General features: G+C 42.7%; 1 protein-coding gene across 3 annotated transcripts; it reads left to right on the forward strand.

Annotated features, from left to right (window-relative positions):
• The first annotated feature begins 77 nt into the window (after positions 1-77).
• On the forward strand, positions 78-12,795 carry TRMT6 (tRNA methyltransferase 6 non-catalytic subunit). Of its 3 annotated transcripts, none has more exons than XM_064709271.1 (11): positions 78-198; positions 1,931-2,058; positions 2,461-2,570; positions 4,640-4,731; positions 4,818-4,901; positions 6,008-6,132; positions 7,270-7,634; positions 7,864-7,949; positions 10,947-11,049; positions 11,132-11,218; positions 12,095-12,795. In XM_064709271.1, the coding sequence occupies exons 1-11, from the start codon at positions 104-106 to the stop codon at positions 12,266-12,268; spliced, it is 1,449 nt and encodes a 482-aa protein (XP_064565341.1). In that variant the 5' UTR covers positions 78-103; the 3' UTR covers positions 12,269-12,795. The 3 variants fall into 3 exon arrangements, with proteins under 3 accessions (XP_064565341.1, XP_064565342.1, XP_064565343.1); XM_064709272.1 differs by lacking the exon at positions 78-198 and adding an exon at positions 907-987; XM_064709273.1 differs by lacking the exons at positions 78-198; positions 2,461-2,570 and adding an exon at positions 907-987.
• The last annotated feature ends 683 nt before the right edge of the window (positions 12,796-13,478 follow it).

A 13,478-nucleotide genomic window follows, 5' to 3' on the forward strand; every position in this document is an offset into this window, starting at 1 on the left:
CGCGCCTCCCGCGCTGCCGCACTGCGCAGGCGCGCCCGCCACGGCCCCTCCCGCGCGGGTCCGGCGCGTGCGCGGGGGCCCGGCGCGAGCGGCGGCGGCGGCCATGGAGGGCGGCCCGAGCGCGCGCATCCGTGAGGGCGACTGCGCCGTGCTCAAGCGGGACGAGGTCTTCAAGGCGGTGTCGGTGCTGCGCCGCAGGTGAGCGCTGCGCCCGCAGCTCCCGGTGCCGCTCCGTGCCTCCCGGTGCCTCGGCCGCGGTTTGCGCCTTCCACCCCCGCCGCTCTCGGTGCGGCTGTGGCGGGCCCCGCCGGAGGGAAGGGGGTCCCGGTGCTGGTCCTATCCCTGTCCCGGTCCCGCAGCGCCAGGCAGGAATTGCGGCCCCACGAGAGTCGTGTGACAGGCGGCGGGAAAGGTTTTAATGTTGTCTCGGTCCCTGTGGCAAAAAAACCCTTAAACCCGGAAGATGTGCTGGCCACATGCGGAGGTTTGGCGGTGCCGGTGGGAGCGGAGCCGAGCAGGGCGCCCGCCGCGGCCCGCGGTGTCTGTGAGGTGCTGTTGGGGATCGGTAATTGCCGGTGTCTGTGAGGTGCTATTGGGGATCGGTAATTGCCGGTGTCTGTGAGGTGCTATTGGGGATCGGTAATTGCCCCGAGCGCGTTCGTCGGTGTGCTGTGCGAGGGATGCCGGCGCTCCGCTCTGGCTGCTGCTGCTTTAGTGCCAGCAAAGCGCTCCCGTTTCGTTCTCCCGGGCCAGTTGGCACAGTAGGAGAGTGTAGTGAGAGTCCCTGTAAAATCTATGTATTGGGTAAGTGGGTCCCAGTTATTCTAAACGAGCTGCAGCTGCGAAGTCCTAAGTTGGGCAGCAGCTGTGGCTCATGAAGGTAGCTGGGATAAAAGGGGGTGGGCTGAGAGCCCTGGAGGAGCCCCTGTGAAACCATGAGGAGCTGCACAGCAGAGAAAAGCGGCATGGTAGAAAACCAGCTAGAAGGTATGGGCTTTAGAAATATGATTGTAACAGTATGGGACTCTAGAGATATGAAATACAACAAGATAACAACAGGAGAGCACCTGCAGCCCGTCTGGGAGGGCTGAAACCGCCGGGCACAGCCTGCACTCTCCCCTGGCACTTCTGTAGGACAGTAAGTCAGTGTTGGGTAATGTGGCCAGGTTATGCAGTAGGATGGAGATTGCAAGGTGCTATGCTTGAACGGCACTGGTTTGAAAATGATCTTGTTCAGTATTAGTGCTGAGTATAATTTGCATAATTACAGCTCATATTGGCAAGTTTTGACTTGAATGTGAGCGTGGCATAGCTCTGTTTCATTTGCCAAGACTGGCATTTCCAGGGATAGCAAGGCAGCATTTGTTGGTCAGCCTGAAAGTTAAAGGCTTTGTGGATCCTGTTTTTAGTGAAGGAAGATAAAATGCACACCTGCCTTGGTGCAATCAAAATGAAAGGGATGGTGAATTAAATTTCTTTTAATGAAACATTTCAAGGATTGCTGCTTGTTTTCTTCATAGCCTTTTGGCAAATGTTGTTTCAGAGGAGCTTTGCAAGATACAGGACCATGCTCATCTTTTTGCTACTAGCCTCCATGACCCAGCTTGGATTTAATATATTTTTTACTTTAAACAATTATGCTGATAGGTGTTATAGCTTGATTTTATCTGTCATTTGAAAATTCTTTTGAACTGGAAAAAAAAAAAAGTTCTTCCTATATGGTTTGTTTAAGTTCTTTGTTCTTTTCCTGACCAGTTTCAGTTCAATGTGGGTTTTGTGGTTTATTTCACTCTTTGTGCTTGTCCTGCTTTTCTTTGGGGATACAGATGGAAATGTCATATATAAAGCTATAGTTTAGGCTCAAGTATAGAGAGTTGCAGATACAATAAAAATAATGCTTTAAGTATTACTCACTGTTCTGTTATTTCAGAAAAATCATTTTTGAGAAGCAGTGGTTCTACCTGGATAATGCCATTGGACACATCTATGGAACTACATTTGAAGTAACCAGTGGTGGAAACCTCCAGCCAAAGCAAGAGGTGGAAGAGACAAGCACAGGTATCCCAGAGGATTGGCAGTTGGAAAAATATCTCAAATTCATTTGTTTCTTTGATGATACCAAAGAAATTGGGAAAGCTTTCTATTAATCATTTGTTAACTACATGCTACTTATATTCTTTCTGTCATAGAAGTGCATGGTTTTGTCTTGTCAGTGGTTTCACTAGTCCTGGAACAAATAATCTTTTTAATGTGGGAGAAGATTTGAGCCTCAGTCTGGGTGATTTTATTTACATTCAGTTTTACCTCACATATTACATTTCCTTGATTGGGCTGTCCTTTGCTAGGCCATGAAAAATGTGTGTTTAACCACGAGAAATCTGCTTTCTGTGACACTAAAATCATGTGTTTCTCCCACTTGTTTGGAGGTAGATTTTACAAATCTATATCCTTTTCCTTCAGAAACAAAGGAAGCAGGGACAGATAATCGTAACATAGTTGACGATGGGAAGTCTCAAAAACTGACTCATGATGACATAAAGGCTTTGAAGGACAAGGGTATTAAAGGACAGGTAAAAAATAAGGTTTTGGTGTCATTTCTGTGCTACCTTGATGGTTATATTGTAGTTTCTGAAAAAGGATATTCTTTTTATCTGTGCATAGATTTCGTGCTTTTTCTTGGTTCATCTGGTCAAGTCTTTTTTTTTTTGTTTTACAAAAATGCTAAAGCTGTTTTCAGAGAAAACTTTATGTAAGGTTGGCAACTTTGTCAGAGGAGAGTAAAGAATAAATTTTTGTGGCATCAGAATTCATAACAGATAAAAAAGTACAGCTCACATAATCACCATTTAGTTTTGCTTGTGTATAAGGTTCAAAGTACTGTTTCTGTATTACAGAGATATTAAAACTGTGCAATAATTAAACTGTCAAAGGTGTAGGAAAAGATTATGGCCAAGCAGTGAAGTTTTATCAAATGACACTGGGTAACAAATGTACCAGCAGTGTGCCTGCCACACAGGGCTGATGCTGGTTGCTTATCTGCACCTGGAAAACTCAGAGTATTCCCAAGAGATCAGTTCTGTTCTGTTAGAAAAGGGGTTGGGATTTAAGCCTGCACCTTTCATAAAGCCATTTAAAATTGTTCCTAAGGCATTGCAGCCTTGTGTTCTGCACATGCTGTCAGGCACAATCCTCTCTGCTCTTTGCTTTACCCTTTCTAAGAAAAGCAGGAAATTGCTCATGCTTAGCTCAAGTTCAGCTCCTGGTTGCATCTTGCTCTTTGGAGCAGTTTTCTGCTTTTTCCTGCCGGGTCCAAGGCGTTTGGAATGGTTCCTGTGTTTCCATGGTTGTGTGATCTCTTGGAGAAGAATGTGCCAATCAGGCTGACAGCTTTGATGGTTTTTGTTTTCACTGTCCATGGCAGAAGATCCCTCTGACTTTCCTCTGTGTCCTCAGCACCTTTCCTGTGTTTCCTGTGCTTTTATTAACTCTGCTTTCTGGACTGTAACTAATATTCATTTTGAGTTACTTTAGCAGCAATAGATATCCTTCCTCCCTGTGTGTCTGTTAAAATCTGAATTCCTGTTTGTGAATGGTGTGTCTTGGTGATGCAGGACACTTCCCTGTTTCCTCACTGTAAATTTTACTGCATCATAAAAAGAACCCTACAAAACAACCCAGACACTGAATTTATTTTTTTCTTAGAATAAAGCAAAAAAGAAAGAGATCTTGTTTCAAATCATTAATCACACACATTAAGTGTTTGAAGGAATAATGGCCTGAAAAGCACAATAGGAAGTGAGGAATTCTTGCACCACTCTGTTATTTGAGCAGGTTTTTAAAGCACAAGGGGAGCTGCAGTGTCCAAATTGAAAATACTTCTTTTTTTCATTTGCCCCCTCCATGTTTAATAGAACCCATAATTTTAGCAGTTAAACTGCTTGGATCACAAAAGCCAAAACATCAGCATTTTTGTTCTTGTGTGCTGGCAAGGAGAGTTCTGTGGGATTGGTTTGGTTCTGCTGGAGATCCCAGTGATCCCTCCAGCTGCAATCTGAAAGCATGAGGGAGAGTTGGGTTGGCAAAGGGGGGAGATTAAAACAGGGAGACCAAGAAACCAAAACTGGAATTCTGGGAAGACCTGGGAGCTAGAAAAGGGAAAAAATCAGGAGGAATATTGCAGGAAGTAATAAATGCTAAGGACTTAGACACTGTCAGGGAGTTGGTACAGCAGGGTGGCAAAATTTGTGAGACTGAAAAAATTATTGGAGTGAGGGAGATGTCTGGTGATTAACTGCATGGAACAGGGAAAAAAGGTACCCTCAGAGATGCTGGAATCAGAGAGACCCAAAGAGGGAGTTAGATTAAATGAAATATTACTGAATATTCCAGGATAAACATTTTCATTTCTATGATTTTTATGCAAAACTGTGTGATTAAATTCCTGCACATAGTCAGTGTAATGCCTCACTGGTCCTGTTGGTTAACAGAGAGTGACTTTGCATCAGTGTCAGGAGAAGTTCATGCTATACATGCCTCTACTGGAAGGAAATATTTTCAGTGCTTGTTTCAAAAAATACTGTCTATGAAATGAATGAGAAATAAATGCTAGCTCTAACAAACATGAATTGTCTCTTCCAAGGAAATAGTTCAACAGTTAATAGAGAACAGTACAACATTCAGAGACAAAACAGAATTTGCTCAAGATAAATACATAAAGAAGAAGAAAAAAAAGTAAGTGAATTTTAAAATGTGAAAAATACTTGGTAATTCCCTAAATTGCTGAGATTAAAGTAAGACCATGACTATGTTTTTTACAGATATGAGGCAGTTATTACAATTGTGAAACCATCCACTCGCATCCTTTCAACCATGTACTATGCAAGGGAGCCTGGAAAAATTAAGTGAGTTTGCATTTGGTTTCTTTTTTCAAATGACAACAGAAAGATAGTTTAATACTTTTGAAATACGTGCACTGTACCAAAGTTTACAATACTCACCTTTCTTCTCTTTCTCTTGAATGTGAAGATTATGATTTAATGAAAGATAATGTGATACTGACAGTTAATTAATATGGCAGCAGCAGAATTCACCATTTCCCTGACAACACCACCTTGCTAATGCCCACACACACAGAAGCTCTTTGATTTTCTAAGGTACCTCTTACCTGCTTTGGTTCTGGCTCAGTAACAAGATAACAGCCACTTACCACAGGCAGGAATTGTGGTCTTTCACCTGTCAGGGATTCAGAATCCTCAAATCTCCGGAGTTTACCAGCCTGTGGGTGACCCTGGGGTCAGAGTCAGATGGGGCCATGACTCCAGGGATCTGGCTCTGTTTGGTTTTCACCCACCTCTCCTAAGAGATACATTGTTACAGACAGTAACAGTGGGCTGATACATTTTTAAATGAAGGACTAGTAGATCTAAGATGCTGGGATTTAAAATCTTCAACTACATGTGATTTAAGGCTTCTCAAACCTTCTTCCTTCTCCTTCCAACATCTCTGCCCTTGGCTGCTTTTTACTATTGAAGATTAGTTGTAATTTCTGTAGCTTTCACTGAGTCTCTTCAGTGCACGTGCTGGGTTTTGATCCTGGGTTACAGCTGATGCTGGCTCCTGCAAAACAGGGGAAAACCACAGGGGATTCCTTATTGGAGCAGGAGATGCATCCATACCACTTGTTCTTTACAAAGCTGACATGCCAGAGAAAAAACAAACAAAGGTTGAAAAACCACTTTCTCTGACTGGCACAGCACAAGATGCCCACTTTGCCATGGGCACCCTGCTCCACATCCTGCTTTTGCTTTTCCTGGCTGATTTCTTGTTGGCTCCAGTTCTAGTTCTTCAGTATCAGATGTGCAATTATAATTTTCTGTGTGGTGACTCTGAAGGTCACTGATGCTTTTCCCAAATCTACCTGCAATCCAACTGTTTTTGGCAGGTTCCTGGGCTAGTGGGCAGTGTCTGTAAGCAAACTGATGTTTGTGCAATGCCTCTTGTCTTGCAGCCACCTGAGATACGACACCCTGGCTCAGATGCTGACTCTGGGAAACATCCATGCTGGCAACAAGATGATTGTCATGGAAACGTGTGCAGGCCTGGTGCTGGGGGCTGTGATGGAGAGAATGGGGGGTGAGCTATCCTGGGAGGGAGGAAACACACACCTGTGGGACACTGCTGACAGCAGCACTCCAAAATGCTCCCTCAGCTTTTCAAATCTGCTCTTGCCACCTCCAGGATTCAAGGAAAAAATTGTTTTTCCACTGGGGAAAGTTTTTGCATCAGTTGGATTTTTTTCAGTGCTTAAAAAAACATTTAGTTCCTCTCTTAGCATTTTGACATTCAGATCAGAAAAAGCTGTGAAGAGCTTGTATGGAGATTCTTCCCAGACACCTGGAAGTCCAGGAAAGTGAATGGCAGAAAACAGGAATAGTGCCACTGGAATTCTGACAGCACTGGAAATGTTGCAGTTCCTCTTGTTCACTGCACCAGATTTAGTGTGTGTTCTGAAAGTATGTGACACTTCCTTCAGCTTATTCTAGGAGAAGTTTGGCTCCTGATTTGTCTTTGGAACTCAGTTATCAGTTTCATTACTCTAAGACACCAGGTAGAGGTGATAATTAAATTCCAGAAACCTGGAAAGGCAGGAAATGATGTGCACACAGATGTGCTGTGGGAAGCACACAGGCATTGATACTGCAGATTGGCTTTTTGGCCATAGGATTACTTCCTGAAGTAAATAAGATACAATTTCAGTTAACTATTGAGTGTGTTCAACATCTCACAGCTCTTGCTTTAGGGCCTGGATATTGAAGAAATTCTTTGCCAAATAAGGCTCTTTAATTTAACTTTTGGGTTTTATCCAAGCAACTCCATAAATAAGTAACAAACTTTACAATTTTGCCTTTTAATTATTTATTAAATTAGTTTTTTCTAGCAATTTGTCACTGCTTCTATGAGCTAACAGCTCATATATTAGAAGAAAGAAGCTAATGTTAGCTTCTGAGCTAATGCTAAGTACATGTTTAATACACAAATATTCCATGAGTTACCTTGTCCTTCTGTGTTTCAGTAACTGTTGTCCTTTCAATAAAGGTTTCCTACCTTGAGGCATGTTTCCACAGCTTGTTAAATTTGATGGTTGGATTACAAGCAGGCAGCTTACTTCCTTTTTTTAAAATGGACCCTTCATTTAAGCATTTTAGAAAGAATTTTAGATTTTTAGGAATTCTGGCTTTCCAATGTGTTTTGATTCTTTCCCTCCCACAGGCTATGGATCCATCATTCAGATGTACCCAGGAGGGGGACCTGTTAGAGCTGCCACCAGTTGTTTTGGATTTCCCAAACCTTTTTTTGATAATCTTCATGAATTTCCTCTCAGCAAAGTGCAGAGTCTCCTGTCTGGGACATTCAGTACAGAGACTCTGCCTGCAGAGCCTGAGGAGAACGCCCTGGTGGAAGAGGAAAGCAATGGCCTGAGTGAGGAGAAGCAGAGTTCCCTGCAGGAAGCAGAGGAGGAGCCTGCCCCTGAAGCACCAATGGACATCAATCCAACAGAGGAGCAAGACACAATGGACATTAGTGCTGAAGATGTAGAGTTTAAAGAGAACAAAGAAAAAGAAAATAAAGAAAATGTAAGAATATTTCTTGTGGCTATTCACGTTTCACAACATCTGTGGACATAAAATTCTGCTGTCTGAACCAGCCCTGCTGAAATGCAGCTTAGTCAGGTGTTTAAGTGGAACTCTGGAAATTGTCTTTTGTATTAGATTAAGATTCAAAAACTGAAAATGCAGCCAGGCAATAATGATTTGATAGATAATTACCAGTTAAAGTGCCAACTGTTTGTTTTGTTGTTCAAAGGTTCGGGAAAAGCAAATGAAACAGTGGGAGAGAAGGAAAAAGCTGCAAGAAGCTGCAGCTTTGCTGAGAGAGAAGAATGCTGATGGGTGAGTCTGCTTAGAGCTGTCACACTTTGGGAATGGTGTTCCCAGTTTAGTGCTCTGAAACATCCCAGACCATGGGGGCCATGGGATGGAGCAGAGAACTGGGGGCACAAAAGGCACTGGTTGAGATTTTTTTCTTTCATTTAAATGGTTTGGAATGATCTAAAAGTCAACTAAATATGAGCAAATATTAAAAATGCAAAAAATCTATCCAAAGAAAGCCAGAACCGAGGTAGAATCTCATTCAAAATGACTCCCAAAAAATAACAGGATGCTAATTAGCAAAGTAGAACCTGAGGTTTTCATTTCATTGAAGTGAAACTAAATTTGTTGTTCTGGGTTTTTTTTTTTTAAATTAGATGTCTTTAGAAACTAATTTCCTTTTTACAAGGGAAAAAAAATCCAAGCTTTATTTTACCTGTTTTACCCAGGATCAGTTACTCCTGAGGAACAATTTAGCACAAAGATTTAATATCATAAATTAAAAACAAACACAATCAATGTATTCCTAGAAATTGAGCTCCAAAATAGTGTAAGAGCATTTGGTGGGTGTGACTTTGTCACTGTGCTCTTAGCAAATGCTGGAGTGATTCAAGGTAACCAGGTAACATTAATTCAGTTAATTTAATAACATATTAATTTGTTTTCCTCCAGAGGATATTGGTTCACTGGAAATGAAGCTGTTCTGCTTGAATCAATTTTACTGCACATTTACTGGTTATTTTCAAATGCTTGTGTATAATTTTCGGGTTTTACTACTATGAAATGTTTTAACTCATGCTCCTTGATATACCTTATGTAGCACATTTAAGTGGTAGAATTTATAAACGTGCAGAACCAGGTAATTCTGTGTTCTCTGAAGCACTGAAGAGCTGAAGGAGGTTTGTAAAAAGCTCTGCAGGTCTGTGGCAGTGCCTGTGACCATGGAGCTGCTGAACAGTGGCAGTGTCTGCCTCTGGTTGCTGCTGTTTGCTGCACCATCTCTGTAATTAATGTCTGTGCCTGACCTGGCAAAGGCAAAATTGATGTTTGACTTCACTTGTCATTTCCTTCCCTGTAAAACAGCACATTCAGTTGTTGACTCAGTTCAAGGAGGCTGTTAAGTATTTGTCTATTTGTTTTCAATCACTTTTATCCTCCTTTTGTCCTCTGTAATGCAAGAAAGCTGTAACAAATGACATTCCTGAAGGGATGAGTGATTCCTGGCTTTAGGAAGGCTCCAGCAGGATGGGGGTAAACAGAATTTATGGTGCCTGAGAGCACTGTCCCAGAGGGCTGATCCCCTTCCTTCAGCCATCTGCCTTTTATAGGCACTGCTCCTTGAGATCAGGCACCACAGAAAACTTGGCATGGAATAAGGAAATTCTTCAAGTTAAGGACTAGAAACAGACAGGGAAAATAAGGGTTTGGGGATTTTTTGCAGGGGAGAAACAGGGAAAGGATAGGGAAAAAGGTGCTTAACACTGGAGGTGGGGAGAAAGGTGGCACTTACTGGCAGAGTAAAGAAAAGCTGTTCATGAGGCAAAGGTGGGTACCAGCTTTAGGTACCTGAATTGAACTGTATTTATTACTGAATTTAGAAAATACCATTCCAGTTAAATTTCTACCTTCTGTGCTGTGGTGTGGTAAAACATTGTTTGTCCTGCATCTGTTGGTTCAATTCCTTTGGTGAGAGTTGAGGTCTCATGTTAGGCCACTGAGGGGGAAAAAGGAAGATGTTCATTGGGTATTTGGTATTCTTTTAAAGAAGACTCTAGAGATAGACTATGGCATTTTCCTGACACTGTGGAAGCAGAAATTTGTTCATAGGCACACGCAGTGTTTGGAGTTAGACCATGTCCCTCCCTCTGCCCCTTCCTGTCCCCCTCACCCAGTGCATCCCTGGTGCCTGGCCAGGCTCCCTGCAGGCAGCAACCTGTGCTGCCATATGAGAGCAGCACTTGCTTTTCCCGTGTCAGCCCTCACTTCCCTCCCTGGAGTCTGGCAGAGCCCCTGGCAGGGCCAGTGCAGCATTCCCAGGCACAGGGTGAGCCTTTCCTTTGTGCCTGCTTGGGTCATGATGCAGCACAATTCCTTTGAGGTTTGCATTGGAAATAAATGGTCTGCAAGGCCATGGCTGGCAAACAACCAAAGTGGGAACAATTGAAAAAGAATTATCTCACCTCCTTATCTCTGCTGTATTTACAAAATTGAACATCAATTTTTATCTCCCTTCTGCCAGGCAGGTTTAACTCTGCTCCAGTGCTGCACATTCCCCTGGAGAAAAAATGTGAATTGATGGGGCATCTCAGTAGCCTCTGTACACTGTGAAGGAGTTTAATTGGCCCCTTCTTTCTGCACAAGCACAACTTAATGGCTAATTAACTAATTATCAACCATTTCTTGCAGTGTAGTTCAGCAGTGACTTTTTTGGATTAAAACTGGAGATGGTGGTGGAGAATCTCAACTATCTGTAGATCCAAGTTATTGTGTGATGATAAAATGAGGATGAAGAACAAAATATGAAGGCTTTAAGTTAGCAAGGACATAATTTCTTTTTAAAAGGTTTTTAGTCATACCTTTTAAGGATTTGTTCTCTATTTAAATATTCTTTTTAATGAGGACTACTCAGTCTAAAGAGTCATGACTGAGGTTACATTCTAAGCAACATTTGGCAATCATAAAACTTAAATTGTATTTGCAAAATGGTCTTGGAGCAGAGCAAGCAACATGAAATTTCTTAGACTGTGAGAATTATTGTGGAGCCTGACACAGCTGAAGTGAGTGCTCCTGCAACGCTTTTAATATTCTGCACTTTGGGGAGCAATGCTTCAGCCTTTTAATTACACCAGTAGGAAGTAATGATTTGTTTTTACATTTGGGGACTTGTCAGAGCAATGAAAACATGCTGATGAGACACTTCCAAGCTGTAATTGATTGCTGTGCTAAGTAGGAGGAAATGTCACCAGGTGAGCAGGTTCCAGAAGCAGAAAACTAACGTGCATGAAACTTTTTTTGCAGCTTAATTGTAGCCAGCAAGTTTCATCCCACACCCTTGTTACTTTCTTTGTTGGAATTTGTTGCTCCTTCGAGGCCTTTTGTTGTCTACTGCCAATACAAAGAGGTAAATCAGGACCTTACTTCAGCTGTTACAGTTCAAGCTTGGTGCCATTCTGCTGTGTAACCTCCTCTTTGGTTTTCCTAAGCCATTATTGGAATGTTACACCAAGCTGAGAGAAAGAGGTGGAGTCATCAACCTGAAACTGTCTGAAACCTGGCTGAGGAACTACCAGGTAAGGATGGCAGCAGGGGGCTGCCAGAGCCAGGGAATTCTGGGGAGCAAAACCTTCCCTGAAAATAGGGGGGAGGTTGGACTGGCAGAAACCATGTCTGAGCTCAGGCATTTGCTCTGCCCTGGAGTAGGGGCTGTTCTAAAGAGCTTTAATGCTTCACTGTCACTGGAAAGGCTTTACTTGCTTGCATTTCATTAAACATTTGCTGAAATATTTGTAGCAGAGTGACAGGGTTAATAATTCCTAGATGTCCACACAAGGTGGGCCTGGCCAGGGGTCCTGTGTGCAGGTGCAACAGTGAGAGCAGCACTGCAGTGTCCTGGACACAGGTAAAGCCTCTGGGGCCTGCAGGGGCAGTCAGGGCAAGGAGGGGGCACAGCTGGAGGGACAGTCCCTACACAGAGGTGTGCTGTGCCTGCAGAAAGGTGACAGGACAGAACTGGAAATCACAGAATCCCTTCAGGCTGCTTTGTGCAGCAGCTGTGCTTTCTTGCAGAGTACCTCACTTCTGAGCACAGCATGGCATGTCATGAGTCTCAAACTGTGGCTTTATAATATAAATTTAGATTTATTTATATAGATATTTATTATATATATATCTATATATATATCTTTCTGCTGGCAATGCCATGAAGAAGTAACCAGTGAGACAGCAGCTGTATTAATATGGATTTCTATAATTGGATTCTCCTCTGCAGCTGCTTTAAAGATAAATACACTTCCCAAAGGGCTGTTTGTTGTGGCTGGGAAAAAAATGACATCCTATCCTGTAAGCTGAAATGACTCAACATGATGAGCACCCACAGAGTGGATTTTTACAGGTGCTGGCTGTGGGGTGTGTTCTGGGTGTGCTGTGTTGTTTTGTTTGCTTTAAAGGTGTTACCAGATCGCAGCCATCCCAAGCTGACCATGAGTGGAGGTGGAGGGTACCTCCTGTCTGGCATCACTGTTGTCTTGGAGAAGGACAGGTCTGATTCCAGTAACCCAGAAGCACTAAAGATGGAAGAGCCATCATCTAAAAGATGCAAACTTCAAGACCTTCCTTGTTAACATGTGAAGAATGACTCAGGGCTTAGATCTCAGGAGTTTAGTGAAACAACAAGTCCTTCCTGTGCTGGTGGCAGCACAGGGCTGTGCCTGTCGTGCATCTGTCAGAGACTCAGCAGAGCTGCAGGAGAGGGAGGACTCACCTGCTCCTTAGCAGTTCCCATCATCTGAATGTCAAGGAAAACCCTTGGGAGCAAGCATCCCACTGAACTCATAGGAATTTCAAGAGGGAGAGAAGATCAAGAGCAGACAAAGCCTCAGTGCAGACATTCTGTTTGTTTGTTGCCCAATCTGAATGTGAGGTAGTTTTTTAAAAGGCTGAGTTGGAATGAACACATCCAGCTCAGCTTTCCATTCTCCCACAAAGGCAGCAGAGGATTCCCCTCAGGATTGCATGTGGTGATCTGCTCCACATGGGACACAGAACTCAGCTCTGTTCTGTGATTTAAGAAAGTACAATGAATAGGAAAAATCATACTTTTTTTTTCTCCAAAGGAACAATAAAAAGAGGAATCTAATAGTAGAGATGACCCCATGCTTACAGCATGACTCCACATTTTTCTGAAATAAAGACAGAGGAGAAAGTGCATGTTCTTAAATTAAAATACTAAATATTTAAACAATGTCACTATTAATATTGTATGTCACTTTCCAGGACATTTTCTGAGAGTTGCTGTATGTTTTTAAGATATGACTATTTTGGAAACTGCTGTATGTATATTTATTTATTCTACTGTTAGATCTTTCTGATGTTGGGCTTTTTTTTAATTAATTTTTTTTTAACTTTGCATTTGCCATTTCAATTAAACTACAGGATGTTTTTCCCTAAAGAGAGTTATGGTTTTTTCTTACTTTTCCCTCTTTTGGGGAATAAAAGGGTCCAGCATAGGCTTGAGGAGGACAGTACTCTGCTGGCTGCACCCCATTACACCCCAGTGGGAGCTTGTAGGGCCAGGAGGGCTTGGCCTCCATTCTGGAACTCCCTCATCAGTGTCTGGACAGAACCTGGAGCTTTGGGATCTAGTGCTGAGACTCAATAAAGCTGTAAAATTCAGTATTTTGAGGAAAGTAATGCTCTTTTAGGGCAGCTTTAGCTGAAAATGGGTTGTATTTCATGGAAAGAAGCAGTTTAGGGTTCCCCTTGGGAGAACAGGTACACTACATCTTCAGGTTTTATCTACCTCTGCTTTTTGTAAACTTCCCAGTGTTGTTT

Source organism: Zonotrichia leucophrys, chromosome 3 (genome assembly GCF_028769735.1).
Source record: "Zonotrichia leucophrys gambelii isolate GWCS_2022_RI chromosome 3, RI_Zleu_2.0, whole genome shotgun sequence".
Classification (NCBI taxonomy): Eukaryota; Metazoa; Chordata; class Aves; order Passeriformes; family Passerellidae; genus Zonotrichia; species Zonotrichia leucophrys.